At 41.0% G+C, this 20,327-nt stretch overlaps 2 protein-coding genes across 3 annotated transcripts in view; one reads left to right on the top strand and one right to left on the bottom strand.

Moving 5' to 3' along the window:
• Positions 1-9,905, top strand: part of REEP1 (receptor accessory protein 1) — a 98,296-nt gene extending 88,391 nt beyond the window's left edge. Inside the window, exons 8-9 of one of the 2 annotated variants that reach the window (XM_037527775.2) lie at positions 4,330-4,481; positions 6,636-9,905. In XM_037527775.2, coding sequence (XP_037383672.1) covers positions 4,330-4,481; positions 6,636-6,707 — 224 coding nt within the window. In that variant the 3' untranslated portion in view covers positions 6,708-9,905. The remainder of the gene's footprint in view (positions 1-4,329; positions 4,482-6,635) is intronic. The other variant, XM_037527774.2, reaches the window with a different exon arrangement.
• Positions 9,906-12,683: 2,778 nt separating this feature from the next.
• MRPL35 (mitochondrial ribosomal protein L35) lies at positions 12,684-19,803 on the bottom strand. The gene is made up of 4 exons (XM_037527773.2): positions 19,718-19,803; positions 17,229-17,418; positions 16,424-16,568; positions 12,684-13,020 (listed from the first exon to the last, which is right to left on the bottom strand). The coding sequence occupies exons 1-4, from the start codon at positions 19,758-19,760 to the stop codon at positions 12,832-12,834; spliced, it is 567 nt and encodes a 188-aa protein (XP_037383670.1). The 5' UTR covers positions 19,761-19,803; the 3' UTR covers positions 12,684-12,831.
• Positions 19,804-20,327: the final 524 nt, after the last annotated feature.

Here is a 20,327-nt window from a genome sequence, read left to right as displayed (position 1 = left end):
GTCAGATAGGTGTTTCTCAATGCACCCCGAGCAGGCCTCTTGTCACCTGGATATGGGAACTAGAGGCCAGTCAAGGCCCTCTGAGCCTTGGGAGATCTATTACCATTACTTAGAGAATACGGATTATTTGGGGTTAACCAATAGGGTCCCTGAAGGCTAGGAGAAGCTTCTGTCCTTGCCTAAATCCTTCCCCCTTCCCTGAAGAAGTCTTCTCATCCTAACCTGATGGCCTTTTTCCTTGCCAAAGAAATAGTCACTGCTCCCTCTTTTATGATCTAAAAGAATGTAATTTGGGGTTGCATCCATTTCTAGGCTTATCAATAAACAGATCCTTTCTCTTTAAGTCTTATCTTTACTCTCAGGAGTAAGGATGAGGTCACCCCCTCCTTTTCTGTCATGTGAAGTCTCCCTGTTTCTGTCCTTAACACCCCAGTTCCCAAAACACAGGATGAATAGTCCCAGTCCGTTCCATTATTCTTAGAATGTACAGCCATGTAAATTCTGCATGCATATGTTGTTACATCGCTTGTTTTTTCTTTTGCTAATCTGTCTGATGCTCTTTGGATTACTTGTCCAGCTCGAGAAGAACCAGAGGGGTACGGGATGATTTCTTTTGGGCCCCGACAACTGTCTCCTCTCTATGTTGCTATTATTATCTCCCTGTTCCATGCCTGTTGCCCTTTCTCCTCTCTTCTCTCTCCTCCTACTTTGATGTAATGTAAAACCACACTCTGTACTACCATTTGGGATTAGTCATAAAGGTGGGTATTTTTCCTTTTTTTTTTTTTTTTCAAATCAAGTGTGTGGGACATGATTTTAAAACGGCAAAGTCACCTCTTTTTACTCGCTCCATTAAAACAGAGGGAGAAAGAGCACCGCCTTGCGCTTGAGTGTGGCCCTGGGCAGTACCTCTTTCCCCTGACAGCAGCAGGAGCCCTCCCCCGGGGGCTTGAGTGTGGGGAATGAGTGTCCTTAACATGTGTACGTGTGCGTGTGTAGGTACGTTCACTCGTGTGTTTATTTCATCTCCAGTGACCCTTCCCTAACAGAATATTCTTTTCTTTTCCCTCGGTGGCTGTCGGGAATTCGGATGTAAGTGTTCCACATGGGTGTGTTCGTCTTCAGACACGTTTGCTGACTTCCATTAAAGGCTCCCACTAACGTGTGCTGTGTGGGATGTGTTTGCTAACCTGGGGGTCGTTTTGCTGCACTGCGGTGTGGGGAGGACCGGGAGCCAGTTCCTTCTCTGCCCTCCCACCGAGAAGAGCTGCCTCCCAGCCTGCTGTAGTTCTGCTGACAGGTTTGCTAACACAGTGTCAGTCAAGGCCACACACTCATGCGCCCCTGCTGGGGAAGACAACAGAGACCTCTGCCCTCTCTTAGAGGCCATGCAGACTTGAGCGGCTTGGTGGTAGCTCTGTGGTTCAAGGCCTTGGCTGCCATCACCTTTGTTTTGAGGTGATTGTTGAGACCATGACCTTACACGAGATGCTTCTATGCCGGTTATCTCTGGGAGTGCTCAGCAGATGTGGAGAGTAACAACCTCTCAGCCTGTTGCCAGGAGCAAGAACCTTATGGGTCCAAACTTCTATCACTATCTAGAGATGCAGGAGCAAGAGTGCTGAAGAGACACACCACTGAATTTTCTGCCCAGCCGCTTGTCCCTGTCTTCATCCTGGTGCTCCCTCTAGATCATTCTGTCACATTTATTTCTCCATTTCTGTGATGTTTTTGTAAGGTTTATTTCTTCATTTATACTTCCTGTTCAAAATAGGATTTACATATGTTTGTAGAAATACAGATGACAAATCAAGAAAAAATGAAGCTTGGGGGAAAGGCGATAGGTAAGACAGAGTCAGGTGAGAAGAAAATTTTAAATGCATGCCATAAAATTATAGACTGCCAGAGATGCTGAATTTCCTTTCAGCCAATGTAAAGAGGAAAATGCAATTAAGAGGTTCATTGCCACAACCCAATAGGCAACCAGAGGCTTGGCTCTGCATGTGGAGAATATTTACTTTCACGGATCCTAAGTGTAAGACAGAATATTACAGATTACTTCCTTGGCAAAACCCCTCAGCAAAAGATGACCAGACAGTTGGTTCTCCTCTTTTTAGTAGGTTCTCTATATTGGCTTCCGCCTGAAGCTAGTTCCAGTCCCCTAGCTGCCCACATTAAACCCCCTTAACTCCCAGCCTCTGCTGAGCTCAACACTTATTTTTTATTCCTGGATATCTGGGCTCCCTTGACCCATTACTCCAAGTGGGCCAGAGTATCATATCTTTCTTTACCCTGTAGTCTAGGGATGCAGTGGAAACAACCTCAAAGCCATTCTGGTTTCAGTTCTGAGGTGGTAATGATGGTGGTGGTGATAATGATGATGATTTTGATCATGTGTGACTTCCCTATTTGGTCTTCGTGAATCCAGATTGAGTGAGTGGGCTGGCTTAAGGATTTTGTGGTGACCTTGGGCTGCCTTCTAAGCCCCAGGGCAATCAGTACAGGGAAAGCCCTGGACCTGGAGCTGGAGTGGCCAATGTAGTCCCCAAGCCCTTTCCCAGGATGTGGGGTTTTGTGCTGGAACAGAGCTGTTTGGCTTCTTATGTGGTTTTAACCTTGCTCTGAGGACTTTTTGTCCTGTGCAGGCCTGTCTCTTTCCCCTTCTATTTGGCTAAAGGCATCTGTTTTCAGAGGAATTTCTTTATGGATGGGTGTCAAGCTCTGACTTGGCATGAGCACTGAGCTCTCTGAGATGACATCAGCATTCCACTTAGTTTGGCGAGTGAGTGGCCACTCTGTGTTCAGCACTGGGTCAATGCTTAGAGGGACCTCAAATTATGATCAGTCACAGCTCCGAAGCTCAGGACACTTTCTGTTGGGATGAAGCAATGAGACTAACATGATAACCAGACAAGCAGCACAAGGCTGCTCCAAGTGCTCTTGGGGTGACAGACTGGGGAGGTCAGAGTGTTTAGGGAGGGCTCTGTTCTCTGCAGTTGCCAGTCTTCATATTCAAGAGTCCTAAGGGCAAGGGAAAGGATAACCTATCCTCTGGAAAGGATAACCAGAGGATAACCTAAACCCAGTGCAAACAGGCTGGGGCAAGCATAGAGCAAAAAGATCAATGGAGGTTAATGATCTCAGACTTGGCCTTTGAGCAGAGCACTCCCAGCTTGCAATTCAGCTTTGATAGGCAGGTTTGAGGCAATCATGCTCTCTTGCTGCCTCCTGCTGGCTGTTGGGGAGTATAGCAGCGATAGCTGGCAAAGTGGCTCAAGATAGTTAGATTTACCTGACTCACACCTGGTGCTATTATAAGTTAGTGAATCCCCTGTTGTTAGAACACTTTCAGTGGCTGAACATGTTTTTAGGGATAAGTAGCAGGGTGTCCCAGAAAGAGCTCTGGCTTCTGCCTGCAGGACTGTCTGACTGTACCAGGTGGTCTGAGGGTCTGCTAGCCCTGCATTCTGTGACTCTAGGAAAAAACAACATAGGAAGCATAGAAAGATGTATAATGGGTACAGATAAGCTGGTTATGGGAAGGAAATATTTTCTATCTTGACTAAGGCAGAACTACCTGGCCAGGTGACATAGAATAGAATAAAGTACTGAACATCTTTAAAAGACCGTGCTTTTCAGGATATGAATTGATTCTGGAGTCTTCCTTGTGGGTTAGTCAGGAAGTTTAAAACATAAATCTTTCTGTCTTTTTGGGGTGAAGGCTACCCCTGGAGTCTCCTTCCCCTGGGCTCCTTTGCTTTTCTAAGATTTGACCTTTGAAAGGAAAATCCTACCTAACTTTGCTTAAGGTTCTTTCTGCAGACTTCCTGGCATTTTACATCCTGTCTCTTAAAGAGTGCTTGGGGCTGCATATGCAAGTGTAACACTCTGTCAACATTCCCCTTATATATAATAATAGAAACCCATGTGATTCCCTTCTTGGTATCACTGCCACTCTCCTCTCTAGAGGAGATTCTTTCTTCTGGTGTGGCATCACAGCTGAAGACGGGGCACATCTCAGTAAAGCCAGTGGCTTTCTTCTTCCAGGGGAGGGGTGCCCCTTGGAAGCTTATCAGTAAATGTAGAAGTGTAGAAGCCTGTGCTGGTTCCTGTGCACAGTGTGGCTAGTCTCACAATCCTGAGTCCCATGGCAGGGAGGTTCGAGGGCTACTGGCTGCTTCTTCTGACCCAAAGGCCTTGGCTGACCTTCCAGGCCTGGTGTGTGCTGTGTGCCTAACCATACATTTGCCTGCCTTTCCTTGTTCCTTTCAACACTGACCCCACCTCGCTCTACTTTGTCTCCTGTGTAGATTGTAAATGGACATTAAGTGGTTGAGGGAGATGTGAATGAGGGTGGTGTGAAGGCGTGGGAGCCCCACAAGGTCCAAAACCCCTTGGCATTTTCTGATGATGAGGAAGAAGACCTGCTGGAGTTCATGTACAAGTATAAGGCACCTCGAAATACGGCGCTCCCCCTGGAGGTACACGGTGTCTGGGGCTGCGGGTTGGAGCATGTGTTTGTTTGCACAAGGGCTTTGCCCTGGAGGTCTGGGGGTCTTGTGAGTGGCATCTCGTGGGACACCCAACATCTCTTGGGGCACCCAACATCTCTTAAGTGACTGGAATCAGAAGATCTCCCTCAATCAAACAGCTAGGTAGCATCCAGCTACTCGCCAAGGGGTGAAAAAGACTGCTAATTTCATCTAGAAATAGGAGAGTGATATAGCATTTAGAATTTAAAAATTAACAAATATTAATCTAAGGTCATATGTGAGTGAAAAACAACCAAATGAACATTTAGGGAGTAGAAAAACTCAGAATGTGTTATTTGACTAGTTTCTGTAAATATAGGTTGTTCATCACTGTGTCTCATTGGCATAAAATAATGCCTGATACAAAGTAGATATTCATAAAATATTTTTAAAGGGGCACAACTCTTTAAAATAGCTCCCAATAATGTTGTTGACACATGTACTGCTGCCAGTTGTGGAGGAGGATGGAGTTTTGGTAGCAGGAGGCCCAAGCCCAGAGCCTTGTGGGCCTTGCTGGGATGTGGATAGGGACTCCCCAGCCTGGGACTCAGGTGCAGGGTCAGCAGAATCAGGGTCCCCAAGTCTTTCTCTTTGCTGCCTCATGTCTCCTCTCCTATTTCCCATCTGCCGAATACTCCAGCCTGCGAGTCCATCTGAGGCAGGTGGGAGTCCCTCTGTCCCATGTGGAGAACCTGCGCGACTCTGATCATGAAATGCACTGAAAGGTTCCCCGGCTCGAACACAGTGGCCTGTGGTCTCTGTTCCCATCAGAACCCTAATTGTTACCACTTCATTTTGTGGGTGAAACAGGTTCCTTTCCAAGGGGAGGCACATATGTCAATTCTGAAGTTGGAGGTTTTGGAAAAAGATGTTCTGGGTTTGGACACTGCTTAAGAGTCTGCTACTACCCGGGCAGCCCCAGGGTAGAGAGAGCGGGCCAGCCTGGAGATGGGAGAAGGTGCCCAAACCATTCTCGGGTCCAAGGGTTTGTGCAGATTTGCTTTTATATTTTTTTAAGTTGTACAAGCTGCTTTACTTTCTCACGGATAATTCTTTTACTCTACTTCCAGAGGCTTTTGGTAAATTTTCTTGTAGTAAAGTAAGGACTCAGGTAGCTCAGTATGGGGCATGAAGGGGTTGGGGGGAGACTGGGCAGAGCAAGCGCACGCATGGCCCAGGGAGCAAAGTCCTCTGATATGGAGCTTGTGCAAAACACCTGAGAAAAAAGGTGATAGCCTGGGGGAAGGGGCTCAGGAATGCCTTTAAGCTGCCTGCTAAAGAGGACTAGAAATAGCAAGACAGAGAAGGGAGGAAGGGCCTCCAGACAGAAGGAATAGAGGTGTGATGGGACAGTGTAGAAAAAGTTCAGTAGAGGAACAGACAGATAGGAGTTGAGGGTAGGTTGGGGCCTGTCGTGTGACACCCCCCACTTCCCCTCTTGAGTGCTGTTACTGGTAGAAAACATCTTCCTTTTCCTTCGTTCTAATAATATCTCCTCCAGTGGTTTATGTTTCCCATGGAAGGAGGGGTCCCTTATTTGTCATTTGTAGGGGAGATGAAGTGGAACTTCTTGTACTCAAAGATAGTGATTCCCTTTGTTGTTTTGTCTGCTGGGCGTAAAAGGATTTCACATCCAGAAAGAGGACTGGAAATTTGGTGATGGGAATTTTAAGCACATACGGAGAAACACAAGGCCAGATCCCCAAAGAAATGACAAGGACAGGCAAAGAGATGAGAAGGCATTTCTCTCTGCTGAGTCACTTGTTCAGATCATTTTGCTCTCAAGGCAAAAACAGGAAAAATGGATCATCCTTCTGTACAACCATTCACTTGGGAGATCCAGGGATGAAGCAAGCAAGAAGAGGGAGGCACTGGCCTTCTCAATTGGTTCAGGTTCACTTCCCTTTCCAAGGGAAGACTTGGAATGTGATTCTGATGTCTGGTTTCTGTTGTGGAAACTCAGAGCCCGCCAAGAGTGCCAGAAAACCGCCTCACACATGCACAGTTGGCCTCAACACAACACAAACCCATTCAGGTTGGAAGGCAAAGATTCCATGTTTCAGCCACACTGAGGAATGCCATTTTCTGTTTTTTTCCTCTCAGGCACCGCCTAGACTTCTTCGATCTCGCTTCAGGAAGAAAAGTACCTCATCCTCGGCCACTGAAACCACGTGAGTGAGATGAGCCAACAGCACCGGATCCACAGAATGTTTCTTCTCTGCCTTAAAGAGCTATTCACTAATAACATAGAAATCTGCAAGCTGGTGTGCTTCGTGTGCAGCCTCACAGACATGGCCTTTTCTCTCTCCCATTTTCCACTTTTAAGATTTTACCCCCTTTTCCTTTCTTTATTTTGCTGGAGAGAGGCTAAAGGGAAAGATAGTATGTGTGTGGGGTATGATCTTTAAGTCTTCTGAGGTTAGTAATTTTCCACAATTGGGTTGTCATCACAGACAGCAGTGTTCTTAGAAATAAGAGCATCACCCCCCACACTGCTGCAATGTACATTTGTAATTTATTTGTTGCATACTTTTTAGTCTTGTAAATGCAAACAAAGCAATTTTTTAAAAACTTTTTTTGTTCTTGGTACTAATACTTTGGACTATGATGTATATATTTATGGCTTTTCGCTTAACATAATGGACTTGCAAGGGCTGCCTGAGGTTCTGATATGTAAGAAAACTGCAAAAACAGAAGTGTAAAAAATTATTTTGATTCTAGAGAATATCTAATCTGCTTATAAAGCCTCCAAATACAAATTTAGTAAAGCATCCCTTTTCCTGAAAGATGAAGGTCCATACTCTTCAGACAGTTATTCAGTTAGTACACCAGAAAAGCTTAAAAAGAGAGACAGTATTTTAGCAACAGAGTGTAGCCTAGAATGAGAAGTTGCAGGAAGTTTGTCCTCCTCTTGGATTCAGGATTAGGAGCTTCTGAATGCTTTCTGGAGATTTGCCATTGCCTTAGGCAGAGGCTCACCCTTGGTAAAAACTTCTTGGGGATATGGACTCTCAGAGCTGTGTGAGGAATCCTATTGATGTGTTTCAAAAGTACTTGACAATGACTACTTCTCCTACCTGGTAACCAGTGCTGTGATTAATTTTCTCAGTAGGGAGCTACAATCTAAGCAACCTGATTTAGGGAAATCTAAGCAAAAACCCAACCAACACAAAACAATACCTAGAACTAGACTTTTAGATGTGCTATAAAATGCATCTGAAACAGTTGTGCAACAATCAAAATGCTGGGTTCTAGAAAGGTTTTAGAGGCTGAGATCTTTATGGGTGACTCGCTGCTTTGCTCCATGGGCAGATGTGGCTCACATGACAGTTCTCTTTCTGGCTTGTGTGGTGTGTGAATAAGAGAGAAGTCTCACACTCAAGGCACGCCAGGTGTTAATAGACATCTTATACAAGCCTGTATTGCTTATTAGAAGAATAAAGCACTCAATCCCTATTTAGATTGAGAATTTTGTCTGTAAAGAAGAATTTGGTCTAAATAGCATTGTGGTCTGAGGTAGCTGCCCTCCCCTTTGAGAGCTGAGCCTAATAGGACTCATATATTTGTGCTTAGAGTTGGTGTTTACTTTCAGTGAAATGCATGCAGTGGTCACAAACCAGTTACTTTATAATACTTGGATTGTGTTTGTTCATAGATATGCCCTGAAGACTAAGAATTAGTGTTATGTACCACATAGAATTTACAGTTAACCAGTTACAAACAGGCCTAAAGACTTGTTCCATTACTGAGTTACATGAACATACATTAGTGGTCTTTGCTGATGACACATTGGCTGGATCTTAGTCACCTTAGAAAGAGTTTTACTTGAAGTTTATTGTTGCCACATGTGCAGATTTAAGACCCTTCTTTCCACAATTCCTCTGAAGGAGACTTTGTAATTTACACAAAGATTTAGGAAAATACATGTAAAAGCAAATCTGTGGTTCAGAGGACAAATAGAGACTATCTGTTCATTATCCGTGCCCCCCCAATATTTAAACAACCCCAAATACCGAAACCTGTTAAGGAAAACAGAAAATGTTTTCTTCAAGTTCACTGAATAGTTTCAGACAGAAGAAAAATATACACTTTAAAATGAACTTACCTGTTAGTTAGGAGTATTCAGAATTGCCAGAAACAAGTGCAGAAAAAGCTTAACTTAAGCAGCTTTTTAGCAACTTTTTTTTTTTTGCCAAAATAATAAATGCCTTTAGCAGCAGAGATTAAAATCTTACTGAGAACAAGCTATATTTTCACCATTTTACAATGGAAAGTTCTAACAAGTACAGGCTATCAAGATTGCACTCATCTATGCCAAAAACAAGTTCGAAGCACTCTACTCTCAGACATGCTGTATTACTTCTCATTTAAAATTTCAAAAAATATAAAAGTATCCAAACTGCTGTCTTAATGTAAATGTAACTATTTTTCCTTCAAGTGTTGATTAGGGAGTTGGTTTCTCTCTTAAAAACACTCACTGTATAACTGAGAGCAGCTGTCATATTTCTGGTAAAATGTGTTTACTTATCCAACAAGCTGTATATCTGTGTATGGACTAATATAAAATGTGAATGCCTCAAGAGTACACTTAGTGGTGCGATGTTCTGTCTAGAGGATATAACTGAATGTTTTTAATTTGCTGATTTACAGACACAGGCTGTTTACAAATTGCTAGCTGGAAAGTCCGTAATTTTCATGTAACAACTTTAGTTACTTGCATTGAGCACCTGTTCTGTCTCTGAGGAGGTAAGATGTGGTGTTGTACTTATAAACTGGAGAGTTTAGTCATAATCCCTCCTGGCTTTGTGCGAATAGCTTGCTCACTTTGCTGGCCTTTGAAATGTGTGTTCTCTGTAGTGATCTGTCCATGTGTTTGTGATAACTGTTCTTGTCAGCCATGACCATGATCAAGCACCGACCTAGTTCTTCACCTTGCACAGTATTTGAAATGGCAAAGGGTGTGCTTCATTCTCAAATAGCACACATGCAAAGAGCTGACATTCTGGATTGTGACTGTGCATATTTTCCCTAGTTTATTTCTGTAGTCTCTATAGAACGGTCTGTAATAAAATAGTACACTGAACTGTGCATCAAAGGGATGTAAAATTACAGTATTCCAAAGGTTGAAATTCTGCTGTTTTGTTATAATGCCTGATATACATCTTGAATAAAGTCTTAACATTTTTCTTTAAAAAAATATTTGTAATGTTGGGCTTCTAAGAAAAAATACTTTTGAAAATGTGAAAAGTGGCATGGATTATTAGAGGCTGAGTGCTCAGCCTCTAACTAGCCTGGTGTCTTGTGACTTGGCCCCATGCCTACTGCACAGAATTGTTTGGAGGTGAAAATTAAATATATGTTTTAAAACTACTAGATCACATAAATCTGAATGTGGTCGTGTGTTTTACATTTTAAAGGTCACCAATGGAAACCTGGTAATTTATTTGGGAGGCAGTTTTAACTCTGCCAACAGACCTTTCTGTTCCATTGTTTTCCTTCTTGGAATCTGTTTCCTCACATGCACATTTGCAGGTCATAAAAGCGAGGTGCGTGTGGAGGTACACTGTGTGGTATGGATGACCTTACCACCACTGTAGCCCTTGCCTTTGAAATATGGACAGGCACAGGTACACTTCATTGCTAGTTGAAAAAACTTGGAAACTCAAAATCAAACACTCATGTTCTTTGTCTTTATGGGCCTGTATTCTTTATATTTTACATGAGGACTATAAAATAAAACAATAGCCAGTAAAGAAGGAGATTCAGAAGACAGGAAGGATGAAGAGATGAAAAGAAAGAAGAAAGTCCAATGTCAATAAGACAGAGATTAGCCAGGTTTAGAGCTGACAAATAACAGGAAAGTAAAGTTACAAAATTTAAAAGCTAACTCAGTACAAGTGACATGAATAAGTATTTAGTATTTATAGTGCTGGATTACAGATACTTGATTTAGATATGATTTTTCATTTTGTTAAAAGATTAAAGGAAATACACAAGAGTCCAATGAGTTAGATCTGGAGTCTATGACTTGTTAGCTATATTTTAGGTAATTTAATTCACTGTAGGCTTCAGTTTCCTCAAATCTAAGCTAGGGATGATCAATAACTACTCTGTAAGGTTAGTATGCAGGTCAGTTTTGTAGACATAGGCCCAGGCCTATGTTGGGACATGGAGAGTGTTTAACAAATTATATACATATTGGATATCATGTAGGTAGACCTTTAATTGAAAGATGTTTTGTTGTCAAACTATACAATTAGTGTCGATAAGCTCCACTACCCACAAAACAAGTTATCTGTATGAAAATTCCCCATGCCCTAAATCATGTGCCTGTCACCCCTTTCACTTAAGTCTATCTCTGGATGCTGAGGCCTGGTTGGAAGTCCCTGGCCTAGATGAGAAACCAAGGTGCTCTGAGGCCACTGACACAGACCTTATCCAAATCAAATGTCTGATATTTAACTGGTTCTTCTAGTTTTAAAGCACTCTACTGCCCACCCCCCTCCCCTTTTCTTTTTAATAAACATACACTGATTTCAAGGAATTCTTCTAGTCTGACATGCCACAGGATTTTGATTTAGTTATCTTTTACTTACTCTACTAACAATAGAAACTACATTTTATCATCATCAACTGTTATTGAAGAATTTGAAATAGTAATTGATGTTTAATTCTATTTAATAATGGTTTTCAACCAAAGTGCTCTATTGTTTGAAAATGTTTCCCAATGATTCTGATGGGAGAGCCGAGAATCACTGACCTAGTCTGAAACCATTCAGTGGATTGAATTTCCCTCAATGCCTCTAACCTACCTCTCCCCAAGTGAACAATGCTAAATAACTCTTGCATCAGTTCTAAAGTGACTGATATTGCTCTTTCTTCTAGGTTTCTATAATACATCTCTGGAAATTTTGGGGAAAAAATTATCCTCACAGTCAAAAGTATGAAATCTTAAGTGGTAAAATTAACTTTTTTTTTTAATTTAAATTTTATTTTTATATTCCCCATACAATTACAACCCCCTTATTTTGACCCCAATCCCTCCTTTCCCTGCCCCCCAAGCCCACATAGAGTGTCTCTGGTTCATAGCTGTTTGTTGATTTTGATATTGGTAAAATTAACTTTTAAAGATACATTATCTTTCAATGCTTGGGTAAAGTTTGTGTCTTCACTTGTATAGCCTCTTCTGTTTCACGAATGGCACACTGAAAAACTATTTCATTTACTTTTTTCTGTATAAAACACCCTGTTCTGATAAACAGAGAACTGTTATGAACACAATGAAGCCAGCATACTAGATGTGTGTTGGCGTCCCATGCTCACCTCTAAGAGAAACTGCTCACAGAACCATTTTTTGCTCCCTACGAACCTGCTAACCACAACCAAGTGGGCAAGAACACACTCCTGACCTAAGAGCAGCCAATCACTACCCTGGTTGGTGATCCCTGATGAGACCTGGCATTAAAAGATAAGCTGGTCCTATTAAGAGTCTTCCTGTTAACGAGCAACCGGAGACAGGCGTTTCAAGTCATGAGGTAGAAAACCTGCAAGTTTGTGAAAGCTAGACTTATTATGAGGGAACAAAAACTATGAGCAAGCAAAAGCTGTGAATTACAGGTGGGTAAGTAGAGAATGGAGCCAACGACATAAAAAGAACCAAGTCACATGCATGGCAGACCCTAAGCCTAAAGAGCAAATAATTCTTGCTGTTGAAGCTTCTGTAGGTGCCTTGGACTAAGGTCAACTGGCCAATTTCTGTTCTTCCTGAGGTCTGGGGTTAATGTTGGGATGGAGCTGAGGTAGTGAAGAGGTTTATGAGCAACCAGGTACATAACCTTAAAATAATGTCCCACTGCTTAAGTGAATTTGGTAGTTAAATAGTCTTTTTATGTCTGTTCTAACTTGAGGTCCCTTGCAACTAAATAAGCCTAGTAAAACAACTAATTAGGCCATTACCACTTGTTAAAAATAATCAGCAACTTGGGCCTCCCCTGGTGGCGCAGCAGTTGAGCGCTGGGCTGCGAGGCTGCCCGCAGCCTCTGCAGTGCTGGTTTGTTCCCCGGCCGCTGGCAAGGGTCCCACAAAAAAAAAACAAAAAAAAACAAAACCAAAACCCAGCAACTTTAAACTACTATTTCCCTGAACAAATCTGGAAACGTTTAATCCATTAAGTTTTAAAACTTTAATAAGGTACTGCATGTTTCCATATCAGCTGGTACAATTTATATCATTTCATACTTACTTTTGCAAAGACACTGGTCTACATACATATTTAATAACTAGGAATCATGAAAGTGATCTATACTTTCAGGTTTGTTCGATCATGATACTTCTGATAAGGATCATCAGCATACCAGTTTCTCCTCTTCCAGAAAGATGTCGTCATTTTATCTAAGAGTTTGCTCTGAGTTTTATTGCAGAACACAAATTCCCTTAAGCGTTTTTTTCTTGCAGCCGTCTTTTTCCATAATTTCTTCTTATAACCAGCCTGTTAGAAAATATTACAAAGACAATTGAAATGTTTTATAACATGGGAAATAAATATCTTTACCACTCATGGTTTAAAGGTCCAAGAGGAACAAAAATGAGACTCATAGGGGTTGGTATGTTTTTCAGAAAGATTTGATTCTCAATGGGGGCAAAAAGAGAAAGCATGTGCAATTTGAAAAAGAAGTAATAATTTAACATGTTGAAAAAATTATTTATATTAGAACCACAGAAAATAAAGCTAAAATAAATTTCTGTGGCTGAAGTACAAGGTAATGATATATAATTACAATGGCTAACTCTATATGTATAATCTCATTATCTCTTCAACAACTAATATCACTTTATAGATTAAAGGAAACAACCATTAATTAGAGAAGTTAAATAGCACTGAAGTAAGGGAACGAGTAAGAGTTTTTAATCACTATGCTATTTTTCCTAATGTGGAAGATGATGAAGGGTGAGTATAACTAGGTTGTTAACATTTATGTTCACTTAAGGGGGCTTAGTAATGTAAGAGCTGAGAAGCACAGCTCTCAAATAAATTGTTTCATTTTTCTTTTCACACATTAGGGACCAACTTCTATAGGAATTACTTTTTTTAAAAAAAAGATTTATTTCTTTATGCATACAAGAACTGGGATATGGGCCAGAGGTGGGGGTGGAGGGGAGAGGATTCACCAGAGACAGTGTGGAACAGAACAGGCAGATTGACTAAAATATACTGCTGAGGTGAGCAGCGGGCAAGTCAGGGGAGGTCTGCTGCACCATGTGGGTAGCTCCCTGGCCAGGGATCAAACTTGTGCTACAGTGGCTGCGAATAGCTTTATAGGTTGCGTCTTAACCCCTGCACCACCAAGGAAGCCCTATAAGAATTACTTTCTTAAGGAATAATGAATACAGTAAAAGTCTCAGGAAGAGTGGTAAAGAAAAGGCTCACCCATGTTTAAGCCAGAACTGCCATATATACCATTCATACATTATTACTTTTGGAACTTTTTTTTTTTTTTTAATTTTTTTTTTAATAGAGGCATGTTTTATTTATTTATTTATTTGTTTGTTTGTTTGTTTATACATGCACTGGGTATAGTCAGAAGCACGGGAGGGTGAGAGAATTCACTAGAGCCAGAGCGGGGAGCAGAGCAGGCAGAAGGACCGAAGTACACTGCTGAGGGGAGCAGCGGGCAGCAGAAGAGGTCTGCGCGCCATGTGGGACCCTCCTCTGGTGGCCGGGGAGCAGCCGGGGATCGAACCGGCGCTGCAGAGGCCGCGGGCAGCTTCGTAACCCAGCGCTCAACCACTGTGCCACCGGGGAGGCCCATACATTATTACTTTTGAAGAAATGGTGAAGAGATATTTAGGTTGAATATAAAAACTATAATCATAGCCTGCTTAAACCCAGGTTGATACTTGACTTAAGACTTACAAAGTAAGCAATAGGGCAGATAAGACAGGAACCCAATACCAATAAGAGCTCTTGGGCCCTTTCAAGACAAGAGCTCTTTTATGACACCACACAAACTAAAGGACACCATAACTCTTTGCTGGGAAGATGCCTTGGATTTCTGAAATGCCTTAGTGACATCACTGTGACTAGGGACTTCTCTAGTAGAGTGATGCTAAGAAATAATGGAAGGTTATTTAAGAATTCTCAAATAAATTGTTTTAAAATGCCAGAGATTAGTTTTACTATCCATTGCTTAATTTTAAATTCCAAGATTCAAGCCCTAATCCCCCCAGCTGCATAAAATTTTCTAGGTTGCAAGCCAAACAGGGTCCCTGTGATCTCTCACTTATGGGCTAATTTGCTGTCCTACCTTCACCACCAATATCTTTTGAAGATTATCTGTGGAATGGAACCACTATGAAAATGCTTGGAAGTTTTTAGACAATCTCTACGTTCAGAAATGGAAGGAGGGAATAAGCAATAAAAATAATAGCTGGATAAAACTATTATATATTAGTGTAAAAAAAGTGTGGATTTTTTTTCTCCTTTTAAAATTAAATTGTGATGAAGCAAGGCACTTTCTATGTGGATTATCTTTTAGGGCCATCAGTGAGAACTAGTTCTCATTACAGATTTTGAGCAGGTCCTTACCAACATGAGGGTCCTAGGGCCCTATAAAAGGGATGGGAAAGGTAAACCATCTGTTTAATTTTATCTAGAGTCAGTAATGACCTGAAAATAATCAGTATAACAAAAGATGCAGGGGCCAACCTGGTGGCACAAGGGGTGGCACAATATGCAGCTATTGCCAGCCACTGCAACATGAGTTTGATCCTTGGCCAGAGCTAACCCACATAGCGCAGCAGACCTCTCCTGTCCCTGCTGCTTCCCTCAGCAGTGTATTTCAGTAGATCCACCTGTTCTACTCCCCACTCTGTTTCTGGCGAATTCTCTCCCTTCCTCCCCCTGCACCTCTGGCCTACACCCCAGCTCTTGTATACATAAATAAAATAAATTAAAACAAAAAAGAAAAATAAAACAAAAACAAAAGAGGGAAATGTTTCCCATGGTCCACAATTCACAAAATTCAGAACTATTAGAATGGTTGTGCTGCTACTTATGGACTATGTGAGCTTCTGCTGACCAGTGCACCCTTTTGTTTCAAAGGAGAAACAACTTGAGAGAGCCAGTCAACCTATTTATCTACAAATTCAGCATTTTTTTAGGCAGGGGGTAACCCTTTCACCCTTTCACATAATGAGAAAATCCCTACCGATTAATTCTTTTTACAGGGAAACAAATTTTAAAGAATCATTTGTTAGCTCCCAAATAACAAATGGGAGTACAAGGGAATTAGGATGTGAACAGTTGTCAAAACTCAAAGGTGGTTTTGCAAAAAGTTGGTCTCAAGCTGCTTTATAATTATCAGTTACTTGTTTTCCATGAATGAAAAAGTCAACATTCACGTTCGCCCCTGGTGAGAGTAATTATTAGAGTTCTGATATGGTCCCCAATTATATACACCAACAGAGAAAGACACAGAATTAAAAAAAAAGTATACATGGGTTAATGTTCTATAGTAAACGTTAAGCTACCTACAATCCAAGACAGACTGAAAAGCTCTTCAGTCCCCTAATCTGAGCCACGTGACTCCTTGCAGGTTATTACACATTCGGGTTTCAAAGGTCTTCTGGTTCTTGTTAGATAAGTCAGATGTGTAAAGATTTGAGGTGAACCTGACAGTGAAGACTTTAGCCACTATGAGCAATACTTTATGAATGCTTACTTCCCATGGATTCATTTACATGAAGAGATGCCTGCCAAGCCCGGACTTAATGCCTAGTACAGCTATTAGTGAGATGGGGAGGGAGAGAAGTCAGTGAATAAGTTAACTGCATTCTGCTTCATTTTCATCTACTAAATCCCTTTTCATTCAAGTAACAGCATGAAGACTCACCTTCCTCCTCAGCCAAAGGCCAGAATGAAGTCGAAGAAACCTATAGATGACAGCTTTCACAGTTTTTCTCTTGCCTTTTCGTGAACTGAAGTATGTCACAGTTCTGCCTGGCTGTTGCAGAACATTTGGGAGCAAGGGGGCCACTCTAGAATATATTTAAAATACTTTTAACTCAGCAGTAAGACTGCTTAAACTATAAAAATCATTTCTATACTTAGAAATAAAAATCAGCTCTACTAGAATGGAACTTTTAATATATTACTAAAGTCATTCATGATGATAAACATAAATAAGTAGCAACTACCACCAACTTGTAATCCTTCCATAATCCACTCCCTCGAAGTCTATGACAGAAGTAATCATATTTTAATCTCCTGATTTTTTTCCCATCTGCCCACTAGATTATAAATTCCTTAAGTACTTCAACTTGTTTATCCTTGCCTCCCTTCTACGAAGTACAGTGCTGGGTATCCATGGATGTTTAAATAAATGTTTGATGACTGAATGGATACCATATGGAGCCCAACCTTGTAAAACCATCACCTTGTTCACCCTCCACTTTGGCTGACAGCTTCCATGTAGGAAACCACATCCAGAACAGCAGAAGTGTGTTCGGTTCGGTAGTCTCTGATGCTGGCACATATTGGCATATGGATGTCAATTATATTCTCCTACTCCATCAGGTAAAGGCTATATACAAAACTGCAGGTAGGCAAAGAGTAACAGCTACTTCTAAGACGTCTTTGTAGGTATAACTATTTTAGAATTTTTGTCCAAGCATCATGTTTACTAAAATATACTCTACCTGTTAAGGATAGTTGAAGTATGCCCACATGTCAGGTTTTTGACAGATGTGATAAGTCTAGGTGCAGAGAAAACAACTGGTATCTGAATATGACTAAAATGCTGGGTGAGTAGTGCAGAACTAAAACAGGCATTCCTGGCACAGTTTCGATAGGCTGAAGATGCCAAAATATTCAGGGGTCGTAAGATTCCTGTGGGGAGAGAAGAATATATACATAATATGAGGGCCTCCAATATTCAGAAGCACTGGCGCTGAAACAAATACATGCCTGGAGTTGGGACTGGACCTGCTTCAGAGGCTCAGCACTGCCTTGTGGCTATACTGAAGATACCTGGAGGAAATAGTGGGAAATTTCTTTGTTGGGGTAGATCAGAAGACAGATGATAGAGGATCTATGGACACATGGACTGAATCCTCTATCCTCTCTCACACTATTGCCAGACTGAGTCCTTGGCGGCAGGGCAGAATCATTCAAGAAGCTCTGACTTTATCCATAGATTGTGACTGTGTCTGGTTGATGTACCCTTTCACTACTTTTATGGAATATCTAAAATTTTAAATAGTTAAAAGCAAATAATTTCCAGTATATTTTAAATACTGACATTAAAAAATAAGTTGTCATATTACTCTTTTAATGGAATCTAAATATAGTAATACAAGGACAATAAATTCAAATAATGAAAGTAGGAACTTCTCATCAAAAGACAAACTAAAAAAACAAGTTAGAGTGGGAGATACTTAAAACACTTAAATGAGAAAGGACACATATCCAGAATATATAAAGAACAACTATAAATCAATAAGAAGATAACCCAACAGAAAAAGGGGCAAAATGTGATGGGTATTTTATAAAAGAAATTCAAATGGCCAATACACATGTGTAAAAATTTTAGGCTCATTACTAATCAGGAAATGTTACTTAAACCTCAATGAGATACCATTAAATACCTAACAGAGTGACAAAAATTTATAGGTCTAACAATACCAACAGTTAGTGTCAATGTGGAACATACCATGCGAGGGTAATATTAAATAAGCACATCACTTTGGCAGTATCAGATTAACAATGAATGTACACATACTTTCTGACTTGGTAATTCCACAGCTAATTCCACTTACACACACACACACACACACACACACACACACACACGTCCCTTAGGGAAATTTTTACATTTATTTACCAGGACACAAAGTCAATCAGCTTTCAACCTAATCACCCTACACTGGGAACACAAAAATGTCCATTAATAGAATTGTCAGGTAGTCACATAAGATAATACTACATAGCAATGAAAAAGTATTAGTTACATGCAAAATGAATAAATTTCACAACGTGAAAGATGACACCAGAGTTCATGAGTGAGTCCATTCATGTAAAGTGCAAAAATAGCAAAATTAAACAATGATGTTCATATAGATGCCATTAGAGAGAAAGAAAAGACAAGACTGATAATAAAAATGAGGACAGTGTTTATATTTGGCAAAAATACGGAATTTTGATTGGAGAAGCACACAGGGGTGGAGAAGCTCCTGGTGAAGTAGTGTTCTATGTCCTGGCCTAGGTGTACAATGTTTGTTTAACCATTCCTGCATGCTACATAAAGTTTTCTTTATACATATATTTCACACACACATAAACCCATGTAAACAAGCTCTTCTGTAACAGTTGGAAAACTAGCTCAGCCTTTTTCTCCTTTAATTTTATTCTTCTATAGAACATTATTCTATTTTGTATGAAAGTAATTTGCTGATAATCTTATATTTGAATGATCTTTAATTTTATGCAAAAGTCCTTAGAGGGTAAGGCTAATTAATTTACTTGTCTTTACTACTGTCATTTCTCCCAGTCATGAAATCCTTCTGGAAGTCCTTTGTGCCAGGGACTGAGTGAACACAACCGTTACAGTCCCTTCTAGCTAAGTCCTTATGCCATGGACTGAGTGTACGAAACACCCACAGTCGCTGCTAGCTACACACGTGGTCAATGTCTTAAACCCAAGTTTATTAAGTGCCAAACACTATGCAAGGCGCACTGCGTGCACGACTCCATTTAGTCCTCCAGACGATATTATCCCCATTTGAAAGCTGTAGAATCTGGAGTTTAGAAAAATTAAACAATTTTCCAAGGCCAAAGGTCGTGTACGGCGGGTTTTAAACAGCAAATTGGGTGGTACTTTTTTTTTTTTTTAATCTCCCGCAGCCCCATCCGTCCCAATCATGGTTTTCCCTAGTGAAGGAAGAAAGATTAGGAGCAGGTAAGTGGAAACGGTGAAACATCCATGCCCGAGAGTCCTAGAGTCTCCGGGACCGCCGGTTCGCGCGGTCTGAGACGGGTCGCCTTGGAGAAAATACGCTACAATTCTCTGTCCTCAAATAAACACGGCACCAATCCCATTTTTTCCCAGTTAATCTCCAAGCTAAACATCCACTCGGTCTCTCGCACCCTTTTGTGAAGGCATAAAAACAGCGCAGCACTTCGCACTGACCTGATGCCGCTCTCACGGCTCTGCCAATGACAGGGGACGCCATCTTGCCACCCGCCCTACGGCAGCCGCGTTAGAGCCAAAAACATTAAGGCGAGAAGGTCTGCGGGAAGCAGCGTGGGCGGGGCTCAGCAAAGGAGGAAAAAAGTGAATTAAGGAGAGGTCAGGTTAACCTTTACTGAATGCTTACTAAGTAACAGGCTGTCCTTCACCGCAGTGTAAGTGCCTATAAAACAGTGACGGGCATATAGTAGGCTCTCAAATTTTTATTGAAAATCTGATTGAATTCGACGGCCCTGATTCAAAAATCAACCTAAAAGCAACATATTTGAAACAATTTTTAAATTCCTTTATTAACTTAAGACAACAAATCTTATTATCCTGCCCATGCTGGTAGATGTTAGGTTAAATGAATGGGAAATAACAATGTTATTAGAAATTGTTCAGAAAAAAAAAATTGAATGCCACCTACAATCAAGTGAATGTAAATATACTTGCTCTTTCACATTTTTTTCTAATTAATGAAAGTCACTTGGTAGATCCCAGGTCTTCCTGAACAATTCCTTACTTCCCGAGAATTAGTAATCATACTTTTTTCTAATATCCATTCAAA

This window comes from Talpa occidentalis, unplaced genomic scaffold (genome assembly GCF_014898055.3).
Source record: "Talpa occidentalis isolate TD23 unplaced genomic scaffold, MPIMG_talOcc4v2.1 talOcc4.5, whole genome shotgun sequence".
NCBI classification, from domain to species: Eukaryota; Metazoa; Chordata; class Mammalia; order Eulipotyphla; family Talpidae; genus Talpa; species Talpa occidentalis.
The sequence above is the reverse complement of the archived record's forward strand: the minus strand, read 5'-3'. Positions and strand labels throughout refer to the sequence as shown.